The following is a 14,287-nucleotide window of genomic DNA, read 5'->3' as shown; positions in this document are numbered from 1 at the left end:
AACAGAATATTTAAGTTGCAAAGTTCGTGCATGATTGCTACATGAAAAAAACTTTATAGTCTGTGTATTTCGATCAACAAATTGAATTTAAAGATATTGTCACGTCTGCCACATCACACATTGTAAAAATATGTTTAATGTACTGTGCGTGTAACTAGGTAAAATGTGAATGTTAGAAAACAAAATATATATTTTATCAGATGTTCATGTTTGGTAACGGCGCAATACATTTCGACCTTTGTTTCCTAGATATAAATGTTATTCATTATAATTTAAATTAAAATCATTTGTATCGGTACAGCGAGGATAAATGTACGCTCAAAGTTGAGCTCGCGGATTTGAAAAAAGTGTTACCATTGTTATAAAGAGCGATAAAATTGACCAAAAGGGGAGCAATTTAAGGGAATGTTCGGATTTAAGGCCCGGTCACACAGAGGGGACGCATGGGGGACGCACGGCCGGCGCATGGAACATTTGCAATTTTGGCCAGTGCGTTGTCGTTCGCTAGGCGTGCGTCATCACTCGTTACTCGTTCGTCGAGCGCGCTGGACCCACGCTATGCATTCGTCGTCATTCGCTGTGTGTGTCGGGATTTTTTTGAGCATGCTCAAAAACGTGCGCCGAGCTCGACGCATGAATGTACACGCCAAAGGCACGCCAGACATGCCTGGAGCGCGCTAGACCAGCGCCAGACATCCGCGGAGCACACGCCCTGTATACGCACAGCGCGCTAGCTACACGCTGTGCATTTTGTGTCAGCTCGCTAGCTTTTCCAAAATCATGACAAAAGTTAGGCACACGGCCTTTTCCGATTTCCAATGCGCTGGCCGTGCGTCGTCTATGTGTGACCACCTCTGTTGAGAATGCGCTGCATGCGTGGACCATTCGTCCAGCGCGCTAGCAACACGCTGTGCACTCGTGGAAGTTGTTATCATGTGCGCTCTGTGTACGGTCTGTATGCGCACTGTATGCGCCCTGTATGCGCTCAGCGCGCTAGCAACACACTATGCATTTGGTGTCAGCTCGATGTAGCTTCGACAAAAGTTGGGCGCACGACAACGCACTGGCCAAAATTGCAAATTTCCAATGCGCTGACCGGGCGTTCCCCATGCGTCCCCTCTGTGTGACCGGGCCTTAAAAAAGAAAAAATATAATTGTTCACCAAGCTGGTCGGGGAGAGAGGGCGTCTGACAACTCCGCCTGCCGAAGCCATTGATTGGGATAATTTGACCAAACCGGTTGGCGGTTAGATTAGGGCACGATATGGCAAATAATGCTTTGTTAGGCAAGCACATAACGAAAGAATATAAGCCATGCTTTGACCAAGTAAAACCAATTCGACAAAATTCTTTTTTTTTAGTCATGGCACCTATTTCAATTAAAATATTAAGAAATTCGCGTTTCCCCATTCAATGAATTTACCCATTTACATCACCTGAGTGGAAAGTGGAGACTGTAGATTAATGTCTTGCCAAAGAGCAATAGTGCCGGGAGAGGGATATGAACTCCGTACCTTGTGCTTCCACAAATTTAATAATTACCCATATTATGATTATTATTTTTGGAAATCATTGCACGAACACAATAAGAAGATCTATAGATGGACACGAATTAATATTATTGAGTTTAATTGGCTTCATTCTGTTCTATATTTTCCTCACCATGAAACTGGGACAGGACCTGAGGTTCACCAAATCATAAAAGGAATTTTCTTCTATTTCGTTATCCAAGCATCATCTCCATCATCAAAGGGCCTTAAACCACTCCTAAATAAACACTACATTCTTCATTGTTCTACTCTAAGCGTTCATCTAAACGCTCTCAAATTCCTCATTTTATTGCTCTTAGTCGCTTGAAATTTGGGGCGCGTCTAATGATGAGAGAAAAAGGGAACACTTATCAGAAAAGAAAAGGAGCATGTGTCAAAATACAAATAGTCATTATCAGAGGTGAAAATGGGACACTTCTTACACCAGGCAGTCATGAGAATAGGAAATGAGCATTTGTCGACGGAAAAGGGGTCCCCCATCAGAACTTGATTGGGTCATTTTTAGGAGGTGAAAAGGGCATTTATGAAAAGGGGATAGGTCCCTCATTAGAACGTATCATCGTTAAAAGAGAAATTATCAGAGATGAAAAGAGGCACTTATCGCACCTGAAAAGAATCAATGACCAGATATGAAAAGCGGCACTTATGTGAATAAAAAAGGGCCATTTATAATAAAGGAAAATTTGCATTAGTTGAAAGAAAATGGGCACCGATCAGATTTTAAAGGTGTATTTAGCGGAGGTTAAAGGCGCACTTATCTAGAGTGAAAATGAGTTACTTCTCGTACCTGAAAAGGGTCATTTATCAGATTTTAAAGGTGCATTTAGCGGAGGTTAATGGCGCACTTATCTAGAGTGAAAATGAGTTACTTCTCGTACCTGAAAAGGGTCATTTATCAGAGAAGGGGATGGGGCTCTTTTTTTAATGGGGGCACTTATCATTAGGAAAAGGGGCACTTATTAGAAAGGAAAAGGGACATTACTTGAAAGACAATAGGCACCGATCAGATATTAAAGGGGCATTTATCGGAGGTTAAAGGGGCACTAATCTACAGTGAAAAGGAGTATTAAACTTCTCGTACCTGAAAAGGGTCATTTATCAGAGAGGGGGCATTTATGAGAAGGGGAATGGGCTCTTTTATAATGGGGGCACTTATCATTAGGAAAAGAAGGGGCACTTATTAGAAAGGAAAAGGGACATGTAAAAAATAAGTTGCGCTTATCCGAATTTTACAATGGGGTTGGTTATTAAAAGGGGAAGGGGCACTTATTACAAAGGAGAAGGGGCACTTGTCAAAGTAAAGGAGGCACCTCTCATATTTGAATAGGGCAATTATGAGAGGTGAAGGGGGCACTAATCAAATATGAAAAAGGGCACTTCTCGTACCTTAAAAGGGGCACTTACTAGAGATTAAAACAGGGCACTTATGAGAAGGAAAATTGGCACTCATTGAAAAGGAAAAGGGGAACTTGTCGAATGAAAAGGGGCACGTGTCCAAATAAAAGGGGGCACTTATCAGAGTTGAAAAGGGGAAGAGGTACTTTTATAAATGAATAGGGGCACTTTATAAAGTGAAAGGGGCACTATTTCTATTTAACAAGGGGCACTTCTTACACATTTAAAGGGGCACTTTTCGGGTGTTAGATTTAGTACTGTGAGACAGTGTACTACATTCCAGTCGAAAGGTATCATAGACCCCGTTCTCACTCACTTCGTTGGAGCGCTCTGGAGCGCTCTAACTAAGACCCGCTCCTCAGGAGCGGTTCTTAGGTGAGTGAGAACGCTCAAAGTGGTCCAGGAAGCGGACTTCTGGACCGCTCCAGAAGTCCACCTTCCGAGGTGGTCTTGAGGAGCGGGTCTTATTAAGAGCGCTCCAGAGCGCTCTAACGTGCAATGTGAACGGAAAGCGTACTTTGAACGGAAGTGACGTTCCGCGCGATGAGCGATCGGGCAGGCACTACACATATACATGTATACGGGACGCGTCGCGAACGGGACATCAGGTGACATAGGGTTTGGATTCCGCGCGCGAAAAAATTGACCCGCCTACCTGAGCTGCCATAGCAACAAGACCACTTTGACTCGTGGAGCGGTTTGAGCCATAAAAACTGCTCGGAGTGTGAACGCTCGCAAACCGTTCCTCAAGACCCGTTCCTCTGGAGCGGTCTAACTAAGACCACTTTCAAAGTGAGTGACAACGGGGTTCTAACTCACTTCGTTGGAGCGCTCTGGAGCGCTCTAATACTACGTAGTCTACGTGTGCATTTTTATTCGACTCGAGCTCGAGTCGAAGGTTAGGAGCCGGAAATAAACATTTGTACACTTCCTGATAATGTGTCCTAAGAAAATGTGGCTTTGATGATCATGTTTTATCATCCTCCTGTTTGGCAGGAAACAACTTTATGACCTATTTATGTGTTAGCGAGGGAGAAACCGAGATGATGAGGGTGTGGGGGTGGGAGAGGGCGTCCCACAACATGACCTATAAGAGCCATTGATTAGGAGAGTGTGACCAACCTAGTTCGATTTGGACACAATATGGCGACTACTGCTTTGTTGGGCAATCGCAGGACAAAATAATCTACGCCATGTTGTGACCAAGTAAAACCAAGTTGGCCAAATGCTGAGTATAAATGGCTCTTTGGCCAACAAAAATGCCCCTCCAAAAAAAAATCGCCCTTCTAAGCAAATAAAGTACTACCCCAGCAATAAAGTATATGCCCTTCCTAAGGAGAAATATGTTCCTTCTTTTTCTGTTGCTCCCTTAAAAAATATTCTTGACCCATTCGTGTGCTTTGTTCACTCATTGCAGTCCCCCGCCTGCCCCGCCACCTAGGCCACCCCGTCCCCCTAAACAAAATTAAAAAATATGGCATTATGGAATCATGAACAGGAAAATGAATTAATGCAAATAGAAGTGTCAATTAAGTTGATAATTTTGATGATCTAAGTTCAAGTAGAGTAATCGATATGATATATTTCCGTGGGTTACGTATAGGGCAAAATAGCTTTGATTTGCCAAAATAGATCTTAACGCACCAAACAGCTTTTTTAAAGAGCGCCATCTAAAACAAAATGTCAACATGACGTGTAAGTAAGTCTGAGATGCGGGTCTGACGTGTAACTTATTTAATTGTGACATTGATGAGGATTTGAATTTTTTTTCATAATCTTCATAAATTACATGATTATCATCAACATATTTTCATCAACATCATCATAATCATCATTATCATCATCATCATTGCCACCATTCTTCATCACTACTACCAACACAATCAGAATAATCATTACGCCCATCGGCCATGTCATCACTATCATCTTCTATTTTATTCCCGACCTTGTCATCTGCGTCGTCATTTGAAGAAAAAAAACCACCTTGTCACGGTATCGCTGTCATCATCATTTTCAATCTTTATATCGTATTATCATCATCGTCATCATCAGTATGCCCATCAATCATGTCGTCACTATAATTTTCTATGCAATCAACAATATCACATTATCAACGTCATTATTATATTAAAATACACCTTGTCGTGGTATCGCTGTCATCATTACTATCAATGTTTCTATCGTCATAATCTTCATCATCATCGTCATCATCAGTATGCCCATCAATCATGTCGTCACTATCATTATCTATGCAATCAACAATATCACATTATCAACGTCATTATTATATTAAAATACACCTTGTTGCGGTATCGCTGTCATCATTACTATCAATGTGTCTATCGTCATAATCCTTATCATCATCATCATCATCATTAGACTCCGTTTAAAGCATAACTATAGACAATCAATTATTCTACATCACTATTACATAGTCAAAATCAACATCACCACTGCCATTATCACTATCTATTCCATTCATTCATTTGATTTTTATAACGTAACAACAGACCATGAACAATGCATGTGGATTGCTAAAAATAAGTATTTACTTCTGTATTTTGTATAAGGGCTCCCATCGTTGATTACTGTTTCAAGAATCAAATTTAAAAAAAAACAAAAAAAAAAAACGAACAACAACCAAAACAATATACAGAAAACAGCAGGACAAAAAAAACCCAGATCATCATCATTCGCCACCATTAGCAGAATTACTGTCAGTTATTTATTGTACATTCTACCATCTATAAAACGGACTTTAGCGACAAATGAGACTTTCAAAGGAATTAGGATGAGCTTTTGAACAGCAGCAGCACTTTAATAATTGATCCATATCCTTACATTAATAGTGACAATATTCTTGCTTGGGATTTACCAGCTTTCAAATAAAACGATTTATTTTGCCTCAAAATATAGACTGATATATACACAGGTTATAGAAAGAAAGACAAAATTATTGTTGTGGTAACAGTTTCTACAATGTTTATGATATACTTTACATTACCTCATATTTCATGTTATGATAAATTTATCCCAATTTCTTAAACTTGTTCATACACATACAGAACATTTTAGGTTATAGTTGTAATACATGTTTCTAATCATTCACATAAACAATCCTTGTTCTATTGTTCTTCTTACGAAACAATTTACATTGTCCGAAAAAGAATGTCAAAGAGAAGACTGAGTTCTGGTAAAAAAAAAAAAGGTTAAATACTTTCTGAGCTTCCTCGTATTTTGTACATCAAGTCAAAAAAATATCATCGTACAAATATCTCCTAAAAGAGAACGCAGTTAAAATACCAAATATGACAAGATATAACTGTAGAGTTTGGGTCAAAATGTTGTGTGCAGTCCAATATACTTCTGACAGTGCAAGTGATCTTCAGCAAGCTGTAGTCTGTTGGTCAAAGCCTTTTCTATTATGATAATTTAAAACCTCACAGTATACATCAAGACTTATGTTTTACATATTGAACTTTCAACATTTGATTCTAGGCAGTATCCTTCACAGTGTCAACATAATTGATTTGAATTTGATAGGAATTATTATTGGTCGTCTTCCTTATATGATTATATGCATACTGATGTTTTTCTTTATATTGTTTATATGTATCCTTCGCGTGATTTTTCACATTTTATTACAAATGTGTTTTTAAATGAAATATTCATGTTACATGTATATTCAGTTTTCCTTTAAAAGACAATGTACTCGTTTCACCAGAATTCAACGTAAACTTAAAGAACTTAACGAAATATATACACCGAGTAATTGCGTTTTTGTTAAGCTTAGGTTAACTATGTTCCATTTTCTCAAAACACTTTGTAAGCTTTAGGAGTTTGAGATTACCCGGTGATGTACACGAATACTCTTTTTTGGCTTCTTTTAATTATGATTCTTTAACCAAAAAAAATAATCAACATATTATACAGAACCTGAACTGTTGAAACTTCGCCAACAATATTATCTATGGGATTACCACAAAGTCTCATAACTATTGACGTATAAATCCTATACTTTCTCAACACTATAAAAATGTCATTTCTCAAAGAACTGGAGTTGCAGAATTAAATAATTATACAGGAATGGTACTACCCAAATAGATTTACATGTAACCAACAAAGTATAGAAACATTTTCTTTCCATTTCACATTGTGTGTAAGGTTTACTATTAAAGACGACCGAGTAACATGTAATACAGTGTCATCATTAATGATCTCCATCTATACATATATTAAACATACAACTTAATTATTATATAGCTTCATCTTTTTACATGACAGTGACATTCCACCAAAGCAAATAGTTATTATCAGTTAGAATACTAATTACTGTTTTTTCATTAAACATTTCTTCATAGTCATAAACATAAATAAGTGTCCAGTTTCAATTTTACTTCCACTCATGAAAAAGATAACAATAATAAAAGCATATTATTGAACATACAAATTAAGAACAATATATACATGAATATATACATTTACTTATACATGTACATAAGCTGATAAGTGAAAAAATGAAGAAAGAAAAGGGAATAACTAGATTCAGAGTGGAGGAGCTGACAGAGGCCAAAGACCTGTCAAGGGCTAGGTTCTTGTTGTCTTACTTGATTTAAAATATTATTCTAAAACATTAGTAAAGATATAGGTAATGATTATTATGACGATTCACAGCATGTGAGTAAATACATTTATTCCAGGAAATCAGTCAATAGTACTTTGATTTTCTCTTGACTGAAGACAGGTTTTATATTGACCCTATCAATGTCTACTAAAAATGCCACTTCAGTTGTAACAATCTTGAGCAAACCATACCAACGGCTTCACTTCTCTTGATCATACTATAACATATTATATAATGATATCATCTCAAAGGACTAATAATGAGGTATATACACAATAGCAATAATCAAATCCACGTCCATAAATCTACTAGTATTTGGGTTCAACGTAAGCTTCTATAAACAACGTTTAATTAAAATGAAGAGATAAGCATGCCATAATTAAATAAGACAGTTTTGATTTAAACAGTGCCATTTCCAGCAGAAGAAAACAAGCATACACAGTGCGTCCAAGAAAAAGCAAAATCCGAGAATTATCGATATTTCATCGTAACTGAATCACAATTATAATTAATAAATGACACATATTTGTAAAGCTTAGACCCTCTTCTTTCATTTGATGCAACTCATATGATGCATATTACACGCATGAGTGATTAAAAATAATTTGAAGAAAGAGAACCAAAAAGTCATTTGGTGAATGGTATCTGACTTCCGAAGAGAAAATCACATTTCGAGAAAGTTCATTTTCTGCCCTTTCATATGACACCTCAATCAGTAAAATGAGCCAGGAATATAAAAATCATGTTTGACACGAATATCAGGAAGGTGAAAACCAAAGAAAGTTTGTGTTATGGTAGATAACATTTTTATCGCGGTTATTTCCGTAAACCCTATGACATCAGAAATCACAAACTGTTTATTTCGAGAACTCACGTGATACACAAGGTGAAAAATTTGGTGTTACAGCTCGTTTTACTTGAATTGACTCGATTCATTTCCATCGGTGGTCCAGTTTTACATTGCCATCGATTTGGTCTGATCGATGGAACAGATCATTTCGTGTCTCTAAAACTATTCTATAATTTAACCATTCAAACATATTGCATTATCCTAAATCAGTAAATGGTGTATAATGATCCCACCTTGGTTACGTTTCAAGATACAAGTGACAATATATATTTGTTATCATGTATTTACTTCATTATATCCGTGTGTACGCTAATATGTATGTCATACAATACTTGTGTTTATATACACTTTAAATGTACGTCATTATGCTTTTAAAAATATATATAACACATGTGATATATAAATACATTTACGTGAAATATGTATGAAATACATATTAATGACAAAGTCGTGATGTGTAATCTACTCTGTGTTTATGACCAGAATATTGACGGCTATCAATAAGTACAATAAGATACTTTTTCACATCATGATAAGAATTCAGATGACGGGCATCACCGTTTCTTTGCTTCATTTTAATAGACGACAGAGGCTTTTTCTATACACAAACATACTCTTATGTAATAGAATGAACAGTTTTTGCTACTAATCTGTGAATCGGAGGGGATCATCGTATCGTTCTGTTGCGTTAAACAACAAGAATTAAAGAAAACTGGACACAAACATGAATCTGAGGAATTGAAATCATACCTTTAACATTAAATTAAATCAAAAGTCATTTTGTATTTCAGGAGAATTTGCCTACAAATCCCTTCAGATAATTGAGAGTCATATCATCACGTTAGGATACATTTTTAAATCATTGCATATTTGTGGAGTCGCCTGAAACGGGACTGTTATCACTCATGGACTGCATGGTGTGATGGTTATTTTAAATATATAGAGTCTTTTTGACGTGCAGAAAGCAATCTCTCCTGATCTGAACTCGCGGACATAGTACCAGTATTCCTCAGGCTTCTCAATCTTGTGATCAGAGATGAGAGTCTGGACGTGTTTGAGCTCGCTGGTGTACTCATCGATACTAACCAACATCTTATCCTTATCGACCCAAGCGATCAGGATTGAATTATTCTGAGTCACAGCAGCGCACGCGTAAGTCTTTGATTTCTTCTCTACCTTGTGTTTTACATAGCCATCTTTATCAATTATAGCTATTGTATAACCATATTTAATGATAAATACGTCATTATAACTATTGATCAGTATAGGATTATAATCATTGCATGGTATCTCCCTAATCGCCTTCCCACCTGCTGGTGAGAACACCTGGATTATCCCGGCTTTCCAGTAGCCGACATAGATCAGATCATTACTGTCTACAGTAATACTACACATCCCACCTTCATCACCACTCAGTGTGTCAAACATTACATCCAGCTTCGCATACTCCTGTGTGTACAGGGTGATGGCATTGTTGTTAGTTTCTACGACATACCGACCATCAGACAGGTACCCTACTTCACGGATCTTGACATCCTTGAGGACTGTCTTCTGCAGCTGACCATCAGCAGAGAAGATATCGATTCCTCCTGTGTTGTTTGCCACTGCCATTCTACCATCGGGTGTAGCAACCATGCCATCCATGCAGTCTTTGTTAGAGAGTTCTACAACACATTCCAACTCACGTTTCAAGAACCTGACTTCACCAATGTTCAACTGATCACATTGAGTGTTGGGTGTGAATGTTAGTTGCTCTGCACGATCAGCTACATCCGTAGCAATCTTCTTCTCTGGATCATCCCTTTCTAGTACATTCTTCAGCTCACCAGACAGTGTATCACGGATAACAATGATATCACCTTCTAATGGAGCCTTCATGCTATTACCCGCTAACACACTCGCACTCTTAATACTCGTAATCAAACTCTCATCAACATCTTGCATCTCATCCAATCTTTTACATAATTTCTCTTCCTGAGCGTCCAACTGCTTGTCTAATGCTGCTTTCCTCTCGTCTAATTTCTTGAGTAATTTTTTATAACTCTCATTGATTTTCGCCCTTTTTCCGGCAATGTGATTAGTGACACGCTCCTTCTGATTTTTGATGCAGGTCACGTGATTCTTGATGGTTGTAACTTTCGTCTCAACTCGGCATTGTAAAGATTCAATATGTGTCTCGGTAGAAGCATTGTATTCCTCAGTATTCCGAACTGTGTGGCCTTGATTCTCATGACTCAGCAACCTACATCTCAAGCAGATGAACTTCTTACAGGTGACACACACATCAGTACAGATGTGTTTTTGTTTATCTGCTTTGTGTTCCTGGCAGTAAACCTCTTTTTCGAGGACCACCCTTCCCTCTCTGACGTCTTCTATTCTCACAACTCTATGCTTGACATGAGGCGGCCATTTGTTGTGATTCTCAAGGCATGTGTTACACATGTTCTTACCACACTCACAACATAAATGTATAGCTCTCGACTTTGAGTCACAAATTTCACAGACTTGTTGGCTATTCCTCACATCATCAATGAGATACTTAAGAGGAACATTAGTATTGAGATTCGAGACATTGCAACCCTTTACAGATGTTTCGCTTCGACAGATGGGACATGTTAGAGAATGTTTTGAAGAGCTTTTAAGAATATCATTAAGGCATTTCTTACAGAAAGTATGTGTACACGATAACTGCTTCGGGTCACTAAGCAGCTCGAAACAAACGGGGCACTGCAAATTGCGTGAAACTTTGCGTTCAAATTCCGACATTGTGATTCTCCTATCTCACTATGCACTGATATGATACATAATGCACACAACAATAGTACATCAATTGAGAAATTTAACCCGTTAACTAGCGATAATGCACACCCCCATAGGTTTAATACATATATCACCAGTTCCAGGAGGCAATGGCTTTATTAAGGTTGACTAAACTTCTTCAGCTATCATAAACTGTCTTTAATCATGTTAATGGTCAGAAAAAACAGGATTAAATCAATGGGATAGGGCGGGGATGTTCTTGTTAAGGTTTTCAGTCCACGGTCCTATCGGCAGCCTTATGGCTATGGCTATAATATGCTTAAGTCAGTTAGTGTAATAGGAAGAGTGTTTACAGTCGTGTATATTCTCCTTCCTGCCGTCGACCACCACATGCTATCTGCTGCAGATCAAGAACAAGTCAGGAAGCAGTCTGAAGAGGACTGAAGATGATCTCATTTCGTCTGATCCGTACTCCTCACACAATGTGCTAGTTGGCCCTGGAAATTGAAAATGAATAAATGATGAAACAAATTAATAATTGGGCCTTATATAGGACAACTGGGTTGATACTGCTCTTCCTGCATGCCCCCAGTTATTATTGCCCGACCAATTGTGAGTTACCCATTTACACCTGGGTAGAGAGTGGTAAATGTGGATTAATGTCTTGCCAAAGGAGGTTCATGCCGGGCTGGCATTCAAACCATGGATTGCATAAGAATAGAATGAAATAATAAACCACTATAACACGACAATTGCAAAATATGACCAGTCGAGTCAATATTGATAGTGAAGAACAATTTATATCTATGATTATAATCATAAAGCATTTTGCGTCACCATGGAGAGCGAGAAAGAAAGGAATGACTAGGTACGGGCTACGAGGAGGGGGGGGGGGGTGCAATGAACCAGAGAGAGAGAGACAGACAGACAGATAGAGAGAGAGAGAGAGAGAGAGAGGAGTTCACCGCTCATGATGGCGGTCTCCTGCGTTTTTGTAATTTATCTTTTTTCATTAACAAATATTTGTATTTGTATGCATCATATTTAATGTACCGAATACTTTATAATAACGTATAATGAAGAAATAATTGTTAAATTATGTATATGTTTATGTACTATTTTGAAAAAATAAAACAAAAACACACAGAACTGACAGAAGGCCTTGTGTTGATATAGTTTCATTTCCCTTCTCTATATATTTTAACATATTCGTGATGGTTCTTATCATAACACTCTGTTCATTAATACATTTACTAAATAAAGTATACAATAAAATTTGCGATTGATATCCACAATTTGCCACTAATATACATGTCGATCAAGGTCGAAAACTATCCAAACTCTCAATAAAACAGATACCAATTTCACATAATCACCTTAGAGAGCGTTTGAGATCTAATATGTTTCAAGGCCTACAATAGCTATAAACATGAATTTTTTGCATTATTTCTACAGTAAAATAATCCCTAATATAATTTCTGTACAAAGAATATAAATTACTTTTCTTTTAAATGTGCAGTTTTAAATATTTGTCAGAAGATTGTTCTTAAATGGATCATTAAAAGACCGATATCACCATTCCTAAAATACCTGACAAGTAACTTTAAACCCATTTTCAAATTTGGAAACAAAGTTCATAGTCTATTAAAGTCTATTAAAGGGATTAATTCTTAATTAAGTTGCGCCAGGAGGTTGCACTGTTGTTGAGCTCTGTGATTCTGTTGAATTTTTCTTGATAGTTTTAGGAATAGTGTTCTGAATTCATCAGCAGTCTTTTAAGTATCACTCCATGATCCAGCTAGATCATTTTTGTGATGGATTGAGATGTTTGGAACACCTACAGTTTTGATTTATGTTTTCTTCATGTTCCTGTATGAGCCCATGGTCAACCATTACAGTGCTTGATGCACATAGTATTCATGTCCATGACTATTATGTTCTCTACTATTGTTAGACTAGAACATGAATAGACAGCCATGGCTAGCATCGGCATGGTGACTATTGTTGTGAGTCTCCTGATCCTATTAGCTTCTATTGTGACAATGCCTACAATCACCTACACCAGAGAAGACCTTTTGTCTTTTCAACCCAAGTGTGCTGATCTCAGGATACCACTGAATACCTATCACATATTACAGGACTATGGCATATGTTCAGTGAAACCAACTCATCGTGGACATCGTGTACATCATTCTTCATGTCGTGTTTCTGACTTTAGAAACTTAATATCAGTAGTACCTACTAAACTCTCGGCAAAGATGTGTACATTGAACGCTAGATCAGTAAGGAATAAGACTACCGATATCGTTGAATTTGTACTTGATAATGATTTTGACATCCTCGCGTTGACTGAGACATGGTTGAAGGATGACGACGATGTTATTTTGGGAAACTGTATACCTGAGGGATATACCTTTAATCATAAGGATCGACAAGGAAAAGGAGGAGGTGGTGTCGGACTGTTGTTCAAATCTTCACTGTCGGTCAAGTCAGAAGCTGTACAACATTTCATGTCATTTGAAGCTTATCAAGCCCGAGTTTCATGCCAATCCCGTTCACTTATTCTCCTTGTCATTTATCGCCCAGACATAGTGGAAGAGCAAGGCCAGCGAATACCTTATAGTCTGTTCCTTGAAGAGTTTGCTACCCTACTTGACTCATTTGTTCTTGATCCCTCCGAAGTTGTCCTGACAGGGGACTTCAATGTATGGGTCGACGATTTCAATGACGTACGGGCAAGGCAGTTTATGAACATACTTTCATCCTACGGAATGAAGCAGCTTGTACGAGAAGGGACTCATCTACATGGCCATACACTTGATTTGCTTATTACTTGGGATTCAGCCACTCTTGTTTCTGATGTATCTGTTATCCTTGGAGTATCTGATCACCACGCTGTCCAGTGTAACCTTGATTTAAGAAAGCCGTCTACTTCTCGCAGGACTGTCACAACTCGCCCTCTACGATCAATGAACAGAGAACAATTCCGATCTGGAGTCCATGAATCTTTGTCAGAAATTGACATTGAGGATAGCAGCATCTCTTCGTCTGTCGAAAGATATGATCTCTCTCTCACTAGTCTTCTTGATAAGCTAGCACCTAAAAAGAC

The 14,287-nt window shown here is 37.9% G+C and overlaps 1 protein-coding gene across 1 annotated transcript; it reads right to left on the bottom strand.

Moving 5' to 3' along the window:
* Positions 1–9,321: 9,321 nt before the first annotated feature.
* Positions 9,322–10,860, bottom strand: LOC115925880. Its single transcript, XM_030989921.1, has one exon. It carries the CDS (start codon positions 10,858–10,860, stop codon positions 9,322–9,324), a length of 1,539 nt encoding a protein of 512 aa, XP_030845781.1.
* Positions 10,861–14,287: the final 3,427 nt, after the last annotated feature.

This window comes from Strongylocentrotus purpuratus, unplaced genomic scaffold (assembly GCF_000002235.5).
Source record: "Strongylocentrotus purpuratus isolate Spur 01 unplaced genomic scaffold, Spur_5.0 spur5_scaffold_19, whole genome shotgun sequence".
Taxonomy (NCBI): domain Eukaryota; kingdom Metazoa; phylum Echinodermata; class Echinoidea; order Camarodonta; family Strongylocentrotidae; genus Strongylocentrotus; species Strongylocentrotus purpuratus.
The sequence above is the reverse complement of the archived record's forward strand: the minus strand, read 5'-3'. Positions and strand labels throughout refer to the sequence as shown.